Source organism: Salmo salar, chromosome ssa02 (assembly GCF_905237065.1).
Source record: "Salmo salar chromosome ssa02, Ssal_v3.1, whole genome shotgun sequence".
Taxonomy (NCBI): Eukaryota; Metazoa; Chordata; class Actinopteri; order Salmoniformes; family Salmonidae; genus Salmo; species Salmo salar.
Window position 1 is genome coordinate 85373939 of NC_059443.1, and position 17014 is coordinate 85390952.

The following is a 17014-nucleotide window of genomic DNA, read 5'->3' on the forward strand; positions in this document are numbered from 1 at the left end:
ATTGACAAGATCCTCCCGTGTAGTTCTGGGCTAATTCCTCACCGTTCTCATGATCATTGCAACTCCACGAGGTGAGATCTTGCATGGAGCCCCAGGCCGAGGGAGATTGACAGTTCTTTTGTGTTTCTTCCATTTGCGAATAATCGCACCAAATGTTGTCATCTTCTCACCAAGCTGCTTGGCGATGGTCTTGTAGCCCATTCCAGCCTTGTGTACGTATACAATCATGTCCCTGACATCCTTGGAGAGCTCTTTTGTCTTGGCCATGGTGGAGAGTTTGGAATCTGATTGATTGATTGCTTCTGTGGACAGGTGTCTTTTATACAGGTAACAAACTGAGATTAGGAGCATTCCCTTTAAGAGTGTGCTCCTAATCTCAGCTCATTACCTGTATAAAAGACAACTGGGAGCCAGAAATCTTTCTGATTGAGAGGGGGTCAAAAACGCATTTCCCTCATTAAAATGCAAATCAATTTATAACATTTTTGACATGCGTTTTTCTGGATTTATTTGTTGTTATTCTGTCTCTCACTGTTCAAATAAACCTACCATTAAAATTATAGACTTATCATTTCTTTGTCAGTGGGCAAACATCCAAAATCAGCAGGGGATCAAATACTTTTTTCCCTGACTGTATAGTTTTGGCAAGTCGGTTAGGACATCTACTTGGTGCATGACACAAGTAATTTTTTCAACAATTGTTTACAGACAGATTATTTCACTTCTAATTCACTGTATCACAATTCAATTCCAGTGGGTCAGAAGTTTACATACACTAAGTTGACTGTGCCTTTAAACAGCTTGGACAATTCCAGAAAATGATGTAATGGCTTTAGAAGCTTCTGATAGGCTAATTGACATCATTTGAGTCTTGTGAAGATGCTGGAGGAAACAGGTACAAAGGTATCTATCATTTTGGAGAAATGTCCTCTGGTCTGATGAAACAAAAATAGAGCTGTTTGGCCATAATGATCATCGTTATGTTCAGAGGGAAAAGGGGGAGGTTTGCAAGCCGAAGAACACCATCCCAACCGTGAAGCACGGGGGTGGCAGCATCATGTTGTGGGGGTGCTTTGCTGCAGGAGGGACTGGTGCACTTCACAAAATAGATGGCATCATGAGGTAGGAAAATGATGTGGATATATTGAAGCAACATCTCAAGACATCAGTCAGGAAGTTAAAGCTTGGTCGCAAATGGGTCTTCCAAATGGACAATTACCCCAAGAATACTTCCAAAGTTGTGGCAAAATGGCTTAAGGACAACAAAGTCAAGGTTTTGGAGTGGCTATCACAAAGCCCTGACCTCAATCCCATAGAAAATTTGTGGTCAGAACTGAAAAAGCGTGTGCAAGCAAGGAAGCCTATAAACCTGACTCAGTTACACCAGCTCTGTCAGGAGGAATGGGACAAATTTCACCCAACTTATTGTAGGAAGCTTGTGGAAGGCAACCCAAAAAGTTTGACCCAAGTTAAACAATTTAAAGGCAATGCTACCAAATACTAATTGAGTGTATGTAAACTTCTGACCCACTGGGAATGTGATGAAAGAAATAAAAGCTATAATAAATAATTCCCTCTACTATTATTCTGACATTTCACATTCTTAAAATAAAGTGGTGATCCTAACTGACCTAAGACAGGGAATTTGTACTAGGATTAAATGTCAGGAATTGTGAAAAACGGAGTTTAAATGTATTTGGCTAAGGTGTATGTAAACTTCCGACTTCAACTGCCATTGCCATTGCCCCAACTGTTGACCAGACTAGGTTAGAGCTGCTATCTGACCTTGTTACCTAACAGAAAGCCCTGGTTGGTTTAAAACTTGTACTTTAATGTGGACAAGACTAAATTCATGTTGTTCTGTAGTTCTCTCCAGGATGTTTCAAATGGTCTATATATTTACTCATTAGATGGTTTCCTACCTATAAATATCTGGGCATTTGGATTGACAAAGACTTAATGTTTTTTTTTTTTTAAAACATACAGATGAGAAATGTTAAAAAGCTCAGATTTAAACCGGGCTTCTTTTTTTTTTTTTAGATCTTGCCTCTCCCTAAACAGCAGAAAGCAGATTGAACAGTCAACTGTTCCTGACAGTTCTTGATTATGGTGACACTGTTTACCAGAATGCAGCAGCCACTACTCTTAAACCTTTGGATGCCATCTACCATATAGGTCTATTTGTTTTATCACTGGTGACAGTTTTGATACTCACCACTGCATCCTGTATCAGAAGGTTGGCTGGTCCATTGGTATTGGTAAGGCTTTCCCCCTGTGTGTATCTTCTCATGCTCTTTTAGGTTCCCTAACCAGGTAAAACTCTTTCCACACTGGGAACATTGGAAAGGCTTTTCCCCTGTGTGTATCCTCTCATGCTCCTTCAGGCTGCTTAACAAGCCAAAACTCTTTCCACACTGGGAACATTGGAAAGGCTTTTCCCCTGCGTGTATCTTCTCATGCCGTTTTAGATTCCCTAAACAGGTAAAACTCTTTCCACACTGGGAACATTGGAAAGGCTTTTCCCCTGTGTGTATCTTCTCATGCTGTTTTAGGTTCCTTAACCAGGTAAAACTCTTTCCACACTGGGAACATTGGAAAGGCTTTCCCCCCGTGTGTATCTTCTCATGCCGTTTTAGGTTCCCTAACCAGGTAAAAGTCTTTCCACACTGGGAACATTGGAAAGGCTTTCCCCCCGTGTGTATCTTCTCATGCCGTTTTAGGTTCCCTAACCAGGTAAAACTCTTTCCACACTGGGAACATTGGAAAGGCTTTCCCCCTGTGTGTATCTTCTCATGCTTCTTCAGGCTCCTTGACCAGTTAAAAAGCTTTCCACATTGGGAACATTGGAAAGGCTTTTCTCCTGTGTGTTTTCTCTCATGCTGTTTTAGGTCCCCTGATAGGGAAAATCTCTTTTCACATTGGGAGCAGTTGTGTCGTCTCGCTGGTTTGGGTGTCACTGGGTCTGGTTCCCCTGAAGGACTCTTACCGCTGTCAGAGTGAGAGTCTTGTCTCTCTCCTGCCAAAGAAAAACAGATTATTTAGTTAAATACTTAAGAGAGACCTGAATAAAACTTCTACATGATAAAACTTGTTCCCTCTGTGACATCGCTGCTCCCTCCGTGACGTCGCTGCTCCCTCCGTGACGTCGCTGCTCCCTCCGTGACGTCGCTGCTCCCTCCGTGACGTCGCTGCTCCCTCCGTGACATCGCTGCTCCCTCCGTGACATCGCTGCTCCCTCCTTTTAAACTACTGCCCAGCCTTTCTGAACTGCCTGGCTGAACAGTGTCATTGTTACAATCTTAATTTCACTAACAGGACTGGCGTTACCCACTTTGAGGAGGGCATAACATTTACCCACTTTGAGGAGGGCATGTCATTTATCCACTTTGAGGAGGGCATGTCATTTACCCACTTTGAGGAGGGCATGTCATTTACCCACTTTGAGGAGGGCATGTCATTTACCCACTTTGAGGAGGGCATATCATTTACCCACTTTGAGGAGGGCATGTCATTTACCCACTTTGAGGAGGGCATGTCATTTACCCACTTTGAGGAGGGCATGTCATTTACCCACTTTGAGGAGGGCATATCATTTACCCACTTTGAGGAGGGCATGTCATTTACCCACTTTGAGGAGGGCATATCATTTACCCACTTTGAGGAGGGCATATCATTTACCCACTTTGAGGAGGGCATATCATTTACCCACTTTGAGGAGGGCATATCATTTACCCACTTTGAGGAGGGCATGTCATTTACCCACTTTGAGGAGGGCATGTCATTTATCCACTTTGAGGAGGGCATGTCATTTACCCACTTTGAGGAGGGCATATCATTTACCCACTTTGTTATTCAGATAGTACTTACTGGTGGTAATCAATAGCTCCTCTCCTTCTCCTGACAGGTTAAAGTCCATTATTGGGCTAACAGAGGTTCCTGTTATTCAGGTAGTACTTACTGGTGGTAATCAATAGCTCCTCTCCTTCTCCTGACAGGTTAAAGTCCATTATTGGGCTAACAGAGGTTCCTGTTATTCAGATAGTACTTACTGGTGGTAATCAATAGCTCCTCTCCTTCTCCTGACAGGTTAAAGTCCATTATTGGGCTAACAGAGGTTCCTGTTATTCAGATAGTACTTACTGGTGGTAATCAATAGCTCCTCTCCTTCTCCTGACAGGTTAAAGTCCATTATTGGGCTAACAGAGGTTCCTGTTATTCAGATAGTACTTACTGGTGGTAATCAATAGCTCCTCTCCTTCTCCTGACAGGTTAAAGTCCATTATTGGGCTAACAGAGGTTCCTGTTATTCAGATAGTACTTACTGGTGGTAATCAATAGCTCCTCTCCTTCTCCTGACAGGTTAAAGTCCATTATTGGGCTAACAGAGGTTCCTGTTATTCAGATAGTACTTACTGGTGGTAATCAATAGCTCCTCTCCTCCTCCTGACAGGTTAAAGGGCCTCTCTTCTTTCACTGTAACATCCTCACCCTCTACTTATTTTGCTACTGTGACATCCTCCTCTTCCTCCTCCTCTTTCAAAACAACGTTCAGCCACAGGCCCGCTTTCTCCATCCAGCAGACCTCCTCTTTTTTAGCAGGAGGAGAGTAGCCTAGTTGGGGATGTTAGCTAGCTAGCATGAGCCACTAACCTAGTGCTGGCTAACTTATCAAGCCAGCTAGCTGAGTAACAATGTAAATATAACATGAAATATGGAAAAAAGCTAAACGACAAAACTGTGTTTAAAACACAGAGACAGTCTAAAGAGCTTCAATATTTTGGCTATGTTGGCGAGCAAGCTACCGAGGTGTCTGACCAGCTGTTGTTGTTGAAGAAACGTCCCGTCCACTAGATTATACGTCACAATGGCAGCATCGCCTGAAAGACGCTCATCGCCATCTGTTGACTGGAGTTGGTAATGCAGTTGAGAGAAAAGTGTATTTTATTTCATTTAAAACACGTATCTGACTGCATTTAAGGAAATGTCATTTTAATTCTGTCAAACAAACAATCTATACCGTGGTTTAACAGTGATCTACGTTCTATGAAAGCGGCTGGGAGCAAACTGGAGAATAGCTAGAGGAAAACAAAGCTAACTGTGCATCCCCAGGCCCTGGTATATCATCAGACTGCATACAAACCTAACTGCATCCCCAGGCCCTGGTATATCACCATACTGCATACAAACCTAACTGCATCACCAGGCCCTGGTATATCACCAAACTGTACAAACCTAACTGCATCCCCAGGCCCTGGTATATCACCAGACTGCATATAAACCTAACTGCATCCCCAGGCCCTGGTATATCACCAGACTGCATACAAACCTAACTACATCCCCAGTCCCTGGTATATCACCAGACTGTATACAAACCTAACTGCATCCCCAGTCCCTGGTATATCACCATACTACATACAAACCTAACTGCATCCCCAGGCCCTGGTATATCACCATACTACATACAAACCTAACTGCATCCCCAGTCCCTGGTATATCACCATACTACATACAAACCTAACTACATCCCCAGTCCCTGGTATATCACCATACTACATACAAACCTAACTACATCCCCAGTCCCTGGTATATCACCATACTACATCCAAACCTAACTGCATCCCCAAGCCCTGGTATATCACCAGACTGTACAAACCTAACTGCATGCCCAGGCTCTGGTATATCACCATACTACATCCAAACCTAACTGCATCCCCAAGCCCTGGTATATCACCAGACTGCATACAAACCTAACTGCATCCCCAGTCCCTGGTATATCACCAGACTGCATACAAACCTAACTGCATCCCCAGTCCCTGGTATATCACCAGACTGCATACAAACCTAACTGCATCCCCAGTCCCTGGTATATCACCAGACTGCATACAAACCTAACTGCATCCCCAGTCCCTGGTATATCACCAGACTGTACAAACCAAACTGCATCCCCAGTCCCTGGTATATCACCAGACTGTACAAACCTAACTACATGCCCAGTCCCTGGTATATCACCATAATACATACAACGAGGCACTGAACACTGCACACAAGTTATACTTTACCAATCTCGTTGCAAGTGTTGAGGGGAACCCCAGAATTCTATTTTCTGTTATAAAGAAATGAGTTCAACCACCAGTTAACTCCTCCTTTACCCACTCCATTGAGTAAAGTAAAAGCCAATGGCCAGTATACAGTCTCCCTTCTCTATGTTTGACAAGTTGTAGCTGTGGCTAGGAGTGTTATTTATTCATTATTATTATATCATATATAATTAATACAGTGAATTTGGTGGTGTTTTTTCTCCTGTTCAGATCATTTAGAAGTCGCTTGCATTTTGCCCCATAAATAAGTGTGAAAGTACCCCGTTTTTCCCACTAGATGCCGCTGTTCCTGCTATTGCCACACGTTTTTTTTAATCAATTTTGCTGTGTTTATTAAATGGCTCACAACAATTTCTTTCCAACTTTGGGTAGAAAACCAATAGCTTTTTTCTCACAATGAAAATACACTGCTCAAAAAAATAAAGGGAACACTAAAATAACATCCTAGAGCTGAATGAAATAATCTTATTAAATACTTTTTTCTTTACATAGTTGAATGTGCTGACAACAAACTCACACAAAAATAATAAATGGAAATCCAATTTATCAACCCATGGAGGTCTGGATTTGGAGTCACACTCAAAATTAAAGTGGAAAACCACACTACAGGCTGATCCAACTTTGATGTAATGTCCTTAAAACATGTCAAAATGAGGCTCAGTAGTGTGTGTGACCTCCACGTGCCTGTATGACCTCCCTACAATGCCTAAGCATGCTCCTGATGAGGTGGTGGATGGTCTCCTGAGGGATCTCCTCCCAGACCTGGACTAAAGCAACCGCCAACTCCTGGACAGTCTGTGGTGCAACGTGGCGTTGGTGGATGGAGCGAGACATGATGTCCCAGATGTGCTCAATTGGATTCAGGTCTGGGGAACGGGCAGGCCAGTCCATAGCATCAATGCCTTCCTCTTGCAGGAACTGCTGACACACTCCAGCCACATGAGGTCTAGCATTGTCTTGCATTAGGAGGAACCCAGGGCCAACCGCACCAGCATATGGTCTCACAAGGGGTCTGAGGATCTCATCTCGGTACCTAATGGCAGTCAGGCTACCTCTGGCGAGCACATGGAGGGCTGTGCGGCCCCCCAAAGAAATGCCACCCCACACCATGACTGACCCACCGCCAAACCGGTCATGCTGGAGGATGTTGCAGGCAGCAGAACGTTCTCCACGGCGTCTCCAGACTCTGTCACATGTGCTCAGTGTGAACCTGCTTCATCTGTGAAGAGCACAGGGCGCCAGTGGCGAATTTGCCAATCTTGGTGTTCTCTGGCAAATGCCAAACGTCCTGCACGGTGTTGGGCTGTAAGCACAACCCCCACCTGTGGACGTCGGGCCCTCATACCACCCTCATGGAATCTGTTTCTGACCGTTTGAGCAGACACATGCACATTTGTGGCCTGCTGGAGGTCATTTTGCAGGGCTCTGGCAGTGCTCCTCCTGCTCCTCCTTGCACAAAGGCGGAGGTAGCGGTCCTGCTGCTGGGTTGTTGCCCTCCTACGGCCTCCTCCACGTCTCCTGATGTACTGGCCTGTCTCCTGGTAGCGCCTCCATGCTCTGGACACTACGCTGACAGACACAGCAAACCTTCTTGCCACAGCTCGCATTGATGTGCCATCCTGGATGAGCTGCACTACCTGAGCCACTTGTGTGGGTTGTAGACTCCGTCTCATGCTACCACTAGAGTGAAAGCACCGCCAGCATTCAAAAGTGACCAAAACATCAGCCAGGAAGCATAGGAACTGAGAAGTGGTCTGTGGTCACCACCCTGCTTTATTGGGGGTGTCTTGCTAATTGCCTATAATTTCCACCTGTTGTCTATTCCATTTGCACAACAGCATGTGAAATTTATTGTCAATCAGTGTTGCTTCCTAAGTGGACAGTTTGATTTCACAGAAGTGTGATTGACTTGGAGTTACATTGTGTTGTTTAAGTGTTCCCTTTATTTTTTTGAGCAGTGTATATTGTCCTCCGATTCAGTCCTCCATGAAAGCAATTCAGTCCTTCTCTTAGGCTTAATCTGTGTCCAGGAAACGGCGTGTGGTCTATTCCCTTCAAAGAAGGGATCTGGATTAGTTAAGACCATTCCTGGTTGGTGGGGGGTCCATGGGAAGCTTTTGACCATTTAACTGGATTCCTCATGTCTTACTCAAGTGTTGGAAGGAGTTTGATACTATATATATATATATACCGTAATTTCCGGACTATAAGCCGCAACTTTTTCCCCAGGCTTTGAACGTCGCGGCTTAAACAATGACGCGGCTAATATATGGATTTTTCCCGCTTTCAATTTTTTTTTTCCAAAAAAACACATTGTGAGGTGCTCAGTTTTTTGCTGGCATGAAGCTTTCATTAGACCAATGAAATTGCCGAACAGGTTACGGTCAAACAACTTTTTTGTTTAGATTAAATCGAGCGCTCTCAAACTTCCCATCATTCTGATTACGGTAGTCATTTTGTCACCCTGATTCCTGGGGGCACAACAAAGTATTTGCAGCCACTCGACATCAGTGTAAATCGTGCATTTAAGGTGGCGCTCCGTGTTCAGTGGGAGGCTTGGATGACAAGTGGGGAGAAGTCCTTCACTAAAACGGGCCGCATGCGAAGAGCAACTTATGGTCAAGTCTGCCAGTGGGTCCTGACAGCGTGGAGCATTGTCAAAAAATCCACTATCATCAACGGGTTTCGAAAGGCTGGACTGCTGCGTGTTGAAGAGGGCTCAGCGGGGGATTTGCCTCCGGATGAAAGTGACGAGAGCGACAATGAAAACGATCCAATATCGGATGAAGCAATTCTGAGTCTATTCAACTCCGATACCGAAGGAGATGGTTTCAGTGCACAGGAGGAGGAAGATAGTGACCAATGACTTTCTTGATAGGCTACTGTTTACTGCTAATTTTTTATTTTTTGTTACAAGCCGTGTTTCGTTAAAGCCTATTTATTTTTGTTACAAGCCGTGTTTCGTTAAAGCCTGTGTAAAGTTAATTTGTTTCAATGTACCGGTAGGCACCTGCGGCTTATAGACATGTGCGGCTTATTTATGTTCAAAATAAACATTTTAAAAAAGTTCAGTGGGTGCGGCTTATATTCAGGTGCGCTTAATAGTCCGGAAATTACGGTATATATATATATATATATTGAATATTATGAATCAAAAGGGCCAATTTGGGTGCTATCAATTAGCTTCATTTCTCAGATCAAATTAAATGGCAACAAAATAATGTTGCTGAAATGACATGAAACGACTTAGCTGTTTTTCCATCCCTGTGATTGGGTATGGTAACTCCTACTCCTATAGGTTAGTAAAGAGGTCAGGTAATATGGGAGTTTTTGCAATAGGGTTTATAAATGAATAAAATGCAGTGTTTCAACCTACGTGAGGTCAAAGAGGGTCATCCTACTTTCTGATAGAGCGAGCGGTGGAGTGCAAAACCTGTCACCCGTTATGAAACGAAGAGCGCTTTGATAAACTGCATCTAACGGCTTTAATGAAGTGGAAGCTGCATTCATGTAGATCAGGTTGTCATACCTGTGGTATATGGACCTTATTGCTTAAATAAACTATTTATACTTCCCTACGTATTTATCTGGACAGGGAAGATAAACCGTTTAATGTGGCTCTGTACTCCCCTACGTATTTATCTGGACAGGGAAGATAAACCGTTTAATGTGGCTCTGTACTTCCCTACGTATTTATCTGGACAGGGAAGATAAACCGTTTAATGTGGCTCTGTACTTCCCTACGTATTTATCTGGACAGGGAAGATAAACCGTTTAATGTGGCTCTGTACTTCCCTACGTATTTATCTGGACAGGGAAGATAAACCGTTTAATGTGGCTCTGTACTCCCCTACGTATTTATCTGGACAGGGAAGGTAAACCGTTTAATGTGGCTCTGTACTCCCCTATGTATTTATCTGGACAGGGAAGATAAACCGTTTAATGTGGCTCTGTACTCCCCTATGTATTTATCTGGACAGGGAAGATAAACCGTTTAATGTGGCTCTGTACTCCCCTATGTATTTATCTGGACAGGGAAGATAAACCGTTTAATGTGGCTCTGTACTTCCCTACGTATTTATCTGGACAGGGAAGATAAACCGTTTAATGTGGCTCTGTACTCCCCTACGTATTTATCTGGACAGGGAAGAGTGACTCTACTCCAGCATTTTAGATTTGAGAACAAATGTTTCATATGAGACAGTACAGAACGTCACCTTTTATTTGAGGGTATTTTCAGGGTATCTGTTTTACCATTTAGAAATAAAATCACTTCATGTATCTAGTCCCCCCACTTATATGTGTATTAAAGTATTTGGTCCCATATTCCTATAACGCAATGACTACATCAAGCTTGTGACTCTTCAAACTTGTTGGATACATTTGCAGTTTGTTTTGGTTGTGTTTCAGATGATGTTGTACCCAATAGAAATGAATGGTGTTGGGTTCTGAGAGTATGAAATATACTTATTCATGAACATGTGGGCGAGAGGGTAATGTATAACGTTTACATTATATCAGGGACCCTACTGAAAGACTGAGTGCAGGGAAGCGGTCACATGTGGCAGGCATTGATAAGGGGAGAGAGCCACGGATTAGTGATGAAGGGGGGTCGAGGTCAGGTCACGTTAAGGGAGGAAGAAAAGTTTATGGCCCATATTATTTAGTGTCCAGCAATGTGAAGTAAAGTGCAGTAAAGTGCAGTAAAGATACAATGTTTGTACAGATGTGTAGGAGGCGGTTTTTTGTCTAATCCAGCTGGATTGACCATCTGGGAAGAATAAACTGGTTCAGCTTTTACCGTTGGGTTTTCACTCTGAGAATTAGAACCTAACAACGGTAAATAATGTACAGTGAGGGAAAAAAGTATTTGATCCCCTGCTGATTTTGTACATTTGCCCACTGACAAATTAATGATCAGTCTATCATTTTAATGGTAGGTTTATTTGAACAGTGAGAGACAGAATAACAACAAAAAAATCCTGAAAAACGCATGTCAAAAATGTTATAAATTGATTTGCATTTTAATGAGGGAAATAAGTATTTGACCCCCTCTCAATCAGAAAGATTTCTGGCTCCCAGGTGTCTTTTATACAGGTAACGAGCTGAGATTAGGAGCACACTCTTAAAGGGAGTGCTCCTAATCTCAGTTTGTAACCTGTATAAAAGACACCTGTCCACATAAGCACTCAATAAATCAGATTCCAAACTCTCCACCATGGCCAAGACCAAAGAGCTCTCCAAGGATGTAAGGGACAAGATTGTAGACCTACACAAGGCTGGAATGGGCTACAAGACCATCGCCAAGCAGCTTGGTGAGAAGGTGACAACAGTTGGTGCGATTATTCGCAAATGGAAGAAACACAAAAGAACTGCCAATCTCCCTCGGCCTGGGGCTCCATGCAAGATCTCACCTCGTGGAGTTGCAATGATTATGAGAACGGTGAGGAATCAACCCAGAACTACACAGGAGGATCTTGTCAATGATCTCAAGGTAGCTGGGACCATAGTCACCAAGAAAACAATTGGTAACACACGATGCCGTGAAGGACTGAAATCCTGCAGTGCCCGCAAGGTCCCCCTGCTCAAGAAAGCATATATACATGCCCGTCTGAAGTTTGCCAATGAACATCTGAATGATTCAGAGGACAACTGGGTGAAAGTGTTGTGGTCAGATGAGACCAAAATGGAGCTCTTTGGCATCAACTCAACTCGCCGTGTTTGGAGGAGGAGGAATGCTGCCTATGACCCCAAGAACACCATCCCCACCATCAAACATGGAGGTGGAAACATTATGCTTTGGGGGGGGGTTTTCTGCTAAGGGGACAGGACAACTTCACCGCATCAAAGGGACGATGGACGGGGCCATGTACTGTCAAATCTTGGGTGAGCACCTCCTTCCCTCAGCCAGGGCATTGAAAATGGGTCGTGGATGGGTATTCCAGCATGACAATGACCCAAAACACACGGCCAAGGCAACAAAGGAGTGGTTCAAGAAGAAGCACATTAAGGTCCTGGAGTGGCCTTGCCAGTCTCCAGACCTTAATCCCATAGAAAATCTGTGGAGGAAGCTGAAGGTTCGAGTTGCCAAACGTCAGCCTCGAAACCTTAATGACTTGGAGAAGATCTGCAAAGAGGAGTGGGACAAAATCCCTCCTGAGATGTGTGCAAACCTGGTGGCCAACTACAAGAAACGTTTGACCTCTGTGATTGCCAACAAGGGTTTTGCCATCACGTACTAGGTCATGTTTTGCAGAGGGGTCAAATACTTATTTCCCTCAATCATTTTATAACATTTTTGACATGTGTTTTTCTGGATTTTTTTGTTGTTATTCTGTCTCTCACTGTTCAAATAAACCTACCATAAAAATTATAGACTGATCATTTCTTTGTCAGTGGGCAAACGTACAAAATCAGCAGGGGATCAAACACTTTTTCCCCTCACTGTATTGTGTCATATGAGTCACACAAGAATAGAATATGTTTCTTAACACTTTGTGGATGCTAACATGATGGGTTCGGTAGGTAGCCTAGTGGTTAGAGCGTTGGGCCAATAACCAAAATGTTGCTGGGTCGAATCCCCGAGCTGACAAGTTAAAGATCTGTCGTTCTGCCCTTGAACAACCCACTGTTCCCCGGTAGGCCCCAATTGTAAATAAGAATATGTTCTTAACTGACTTGCCTGGTTAAATAAAATAAAAAAATGTTGGGGGGGGGATAATCATGAATGGATCATAAATAATAATGAGTGAGAAAGGTAGAGCCATAAATATCATACACCTTATTGGTACTTAAGCGTTTTATATCTCGACAGTCCTAATAAACAGATAGGGAAGAGTAGCTGAGGTTTGAAGAAATGGAACAACTCTAATTCATAGTCAGAGTTGTGATGCAAGGACCGACCATGAGATCAAAATGATTGTTTTAACCACGTTTTGAGTCAAATACAGTGTTTGTTTACATTTGCATTGTTTACACACAACGAGAGTTTTACAAGCTTATATTTGGGGTTCTGGTGAGGAGCACATTTCAGTGCAATGACCCTTTGGCTTTCAAACCACACATTAGTTCAACAACTGCAGAGTTTCTAGACGTGTTTTTAAGACAGTACTTACTGGTTTTAATCAGATCTTCAGTCTCCTCTTCCTCTCCCAAAACATCCTCCTCTTCTTCTATCAATGTTATGGCCTCCTCTTCCTCCTTTTTCATCCTGAAAGCTTCTACCTCCTCCTCTTCTTCCACTGTGACAGCCTCTATCCCCTCTTCATCTTTCACTCTAAAATGTTCTTTCTCTTCTTTCACTAAAACATCATCCTCTTCCTCCTTTTTCATTCTGAAAGCTTCTACCTCCTCCTCTTTCACTGTGACAGCCTCTATCCTCTCTTCATCTTTCACTCTAAAATGTTCTCTCTCTTCTTTCATTGTAACATCCTCTTCTTTCAATGTGATACTGATAGCCTCTTCTTCTTCCTCTTTCATTCTGAAAGCTTCTTCCTCTCCTTTTACTGTAACATCCCCCTCCTCTTCTTCTTTCATGACAATGTTCAGCCCCAGAGCTTCTTTCTCCGTCCAGCCGACCTCTTCTTTATCAGGAGCAGAGTAGCTTAGTGCCCTCATGGTCGGGCTAGCTAGCATTAGCGATAAGCTTAGTGCTAGACTTAGTATAATCAACACATTTGTACATTTAACATGCAAATTACTTTAAGTTAAATAGTAGATACGTAAAGAGGATTGTGTTAAAAACACCGAGATCAACATACACAAAAATGGTCCAAAGAGCTTTTTTTCGTTTGTATGTTGGCTACCAGGCTACGGAGGTGGTTGAATGAGTCAGTATCCGTGTTGTTGAAACAGCATCCGGTGTCGATTAGTCCACTAGATATGACGTCACCATCTGAAGACGCATATCGCCGTCAGCTGACTGGAATGGGTAACGCAGTATAGAAAAAATATTCACTACATTGTTTATTCATTTAAAGATGAGGAAATATGTTTTGTCTGACTTCTTAAAGCCAAAACTTTCGTCTATGCAGACCTGTAGCTACATGTGAATATGTACATTATGAATACATACTGTTAGAATAGTTTAATGCAGACCTGTAGCTACATGTGAATATGTACATTATGAATACATACTGTTAGAATAGTTTAATGCAGACCTGTAGCTTCATGTGAATATGAACATTATGAATACATACTGTTAGAATAGTTGAATGCAGACCTGTAGCTACATGTGAATATGTACATTATGAATACATACTGTTAGAATAGTTTAATGCAGACCTGTAGCTACATGTGAATATGTACATTATGAATACATACTGTTAGAATTGTTCCGTGTAGCTCAGTTGGTAAAGCATGGCGCACGCAACGCGAGGGTTGTTGGTTTGATAGCTGACTAGCTGCTGTTGTTGAAGAAGCGTCCTGTCTACTAGATTACATGTCACGCTGGTTTTCTGTACAAAAGGTATATTTGGTGTACTAATAGAGAATCGAAAAGACATTTGAATTTCACTGCATTAAATTATATTTCATTTAATTCAAAGTCGAATTGCAATCTGCATGAACCCTTCCAGTCTGGCTGTATACAACTACAGAACTACCTCTCTACCAACACTCTGCATGAACCCTTCCAGTCTGGCTGTATACAACTACAGAACTACCTCTCTACCAACAATCTGCATGAACCCTTCTAGTCTGGCTAGATACAACTACAGAACTACCTCTCTACCAACAGTGTGCAAAGCTGTCAAGGCAAAGGGTGGCTACTTTGAAGAATCTGAAATATAAAATATATTTTGATTAGTTTAGTTTTTTGGTTACTAAATGATTCCATATGGGTTATTTCATAGGTTTGATGTCTTCACTATTATTCTACAATGTAGAAAATAGTAAAAAATTAACAAAAATCCTACAACGAATAGGTGTGTCCAAACTTTTGACTGGTACTGTAAGTATTCAGACCTCTTGCTATGAGACTCAAAATTGAGTTTAAATGCCTCCTGTTTCCATTGATCATTTTTGAGATGTTTCTACAACTTGATTGTCTGTATAAGGTCCCACAGTTGACAGTGCATAAAAACAAGCCATGAGGTCGAAGGAATTGTCCGTAGGGCTCCGAGACAGGATTGTGTCGAAGCATAGATCTGGGGAAGGGTACCAAAACATTTCGGCAGTATTGAAGGTATCCAAGACCACAGTGGCCTCCATCATTCTTAAATGGAAGAAGTTTGGAACCACCAAGACTCTTCCTAGAGCTGGCTGCCCGGCCAAACTGACCAATTGGAGGAGAAGGGCCTTGGTCAGCGAGGTGACCAAGAACCCGATGGTCACTCTGACAGCTCCAGAGCGCTCAGGACCTCAGACTGGGGTGAAGGTTAATTTTTCCAACAGGACAACGGCCCTAAGCACACAGCCAATACAACACAGGAGTGGCTTCAGCACAAGTCTCTGAATGTCCTTGAGTGGCCCAGCCAGAGCCCGGACTTGAACCCAATCTAAAATCTCTGGAGACCTGAAAATAGCTGTGCAGCAACAGAGAAGAATGTGAGAACTCCCCAAATACAGATGTGCCAAGCTTGAAGCGTCATTCCCAAGAAGACTCGAGGCCGTAATCACTGCCAAAGGTGCTTCAACAAAGTACTGAGTAAAAGGGTCTGAATACTTATGTAAATATACTGCTCAAAAAAATAAAGGGAACACTTAAACAACACAATGTAACTCCAAGTCAATCACACTTCTGTGAAATCAAACTGTCCACTGATTGACAATAAATTGCACATGCTGTTGTGCAAATGAAATAGACAACAGGTGGAAATTATAGGCAATTAGCAAGACACCCCCAATAAAGGAGTGGTTCTGCAGGTGGTAACCACAGACCACTTCTCAGTTCCTATGCTTCCTGGCTGATGTTTTGGTCACTTTTGAATGCTGGCGGTGCTTTCACTCTAGTGGTAGCATGAGACGGAGTCTACAACCCACACAAGTGGCTCAGGTAGTGCAGCTCATCCAGGATGGCACATCAATGCGAGCTGTGGCAAGAAGGTTTGCTGTGTCTGTCAGCGTAGTGTCCAGAGCATGGAGGCGCTACCAGGAGACAGGCCAGTACATCAGGAGACGTGGAGGAGGCCGTAAGAGGGCAACAACCCAGCAGCAGGACCGCTACCTCCGCCTTTGTGCAAGGAGGAGCAGGAGGAGCACTGCCAGAGCCCTGCAAAATGACCTCCAGCAGGCCACAAATGTGCATGTGTCTGCTCAAACGGTCAGAAACAGACTCCATGAGGTTGGTATGAGGGCCCGACGTCCACAGGTGGGGGTTGTGCTTACAGCCCAACACCGTGCAGGACGTTTGGCATTTGCCAGAGAACACCAAGATTGGCAAATTCGCCACTGGCGCCCTGTGCTCTTCACAGATGAAAGCAGGTTCACACTGAGCACATGTGACAGACGTGACAGTCTGGAGACGCCGTGGAGAACGTTCTGCTGCCTGCAACATCCTCCAGCATGACCGGTTTGGCGGTGGGTCAGTCATGGTGTGGGGTGGCATTTCTTTGGGGGGCCGCATAGCCCTCCATGTGCTCGCCAGAGGTAGCCTGACTGCCATTAGGTACCGAGATGAGATCCTCAGACCCCTTGTGAGACCATATGCTGGTGCGGTTGGCCCTGGGTTCCTCCTAATGCAAGACAATGCTAGACCTCATGTGGCTGGAGTGTGTCAGCAGTTCCTGCAAGAGGAAGGCATTGATGCTATGGACTGGCCTGCCCGTTCCCCAGACCTGAATCCAATTGAGCACATCTGGGACATCATGTCTCGCTCCATCCACCAATGCCACGTTGCACCACAGACTGTCCAGGAGTTGGTGGATGCTTTAGTCCAGGTCTGGGAGGAGATCCCTCAGGAGACCATCCGCCACCTC

General features: G+C 43.6%; 1 protein-coding gene across 1 annotated transcript in view; it reads right to left on the reverse strand.

Moving 5' to 3' along the window:
* The window catches only part of LOC106593831 (zinc finger protein 709-like), a 53952-nt gene extending 39754 nt beyond the window's left edge, over nt 1–14198 (reverse strand). Inside the window, exons 1-2 of the mRNA XM_014185221.2 lie at nt 13214–14198; nt 2216–3016 (exon numbers count right to left, since the gene is read on the reverse strand). Coding sequence (XP_014040696.2) covers nt 2216–3016; nt 13214–13733 — 1321 coding nt within the window. The 5' untranslated portion in view covers nt 13734–14198. The remainder of the gene's footprint in view (nt 1–2215; nt 3017–13213) is intronic.
* Between the last annotated feature and the right edge of the window lie 2816 nt (nt 14199–17014).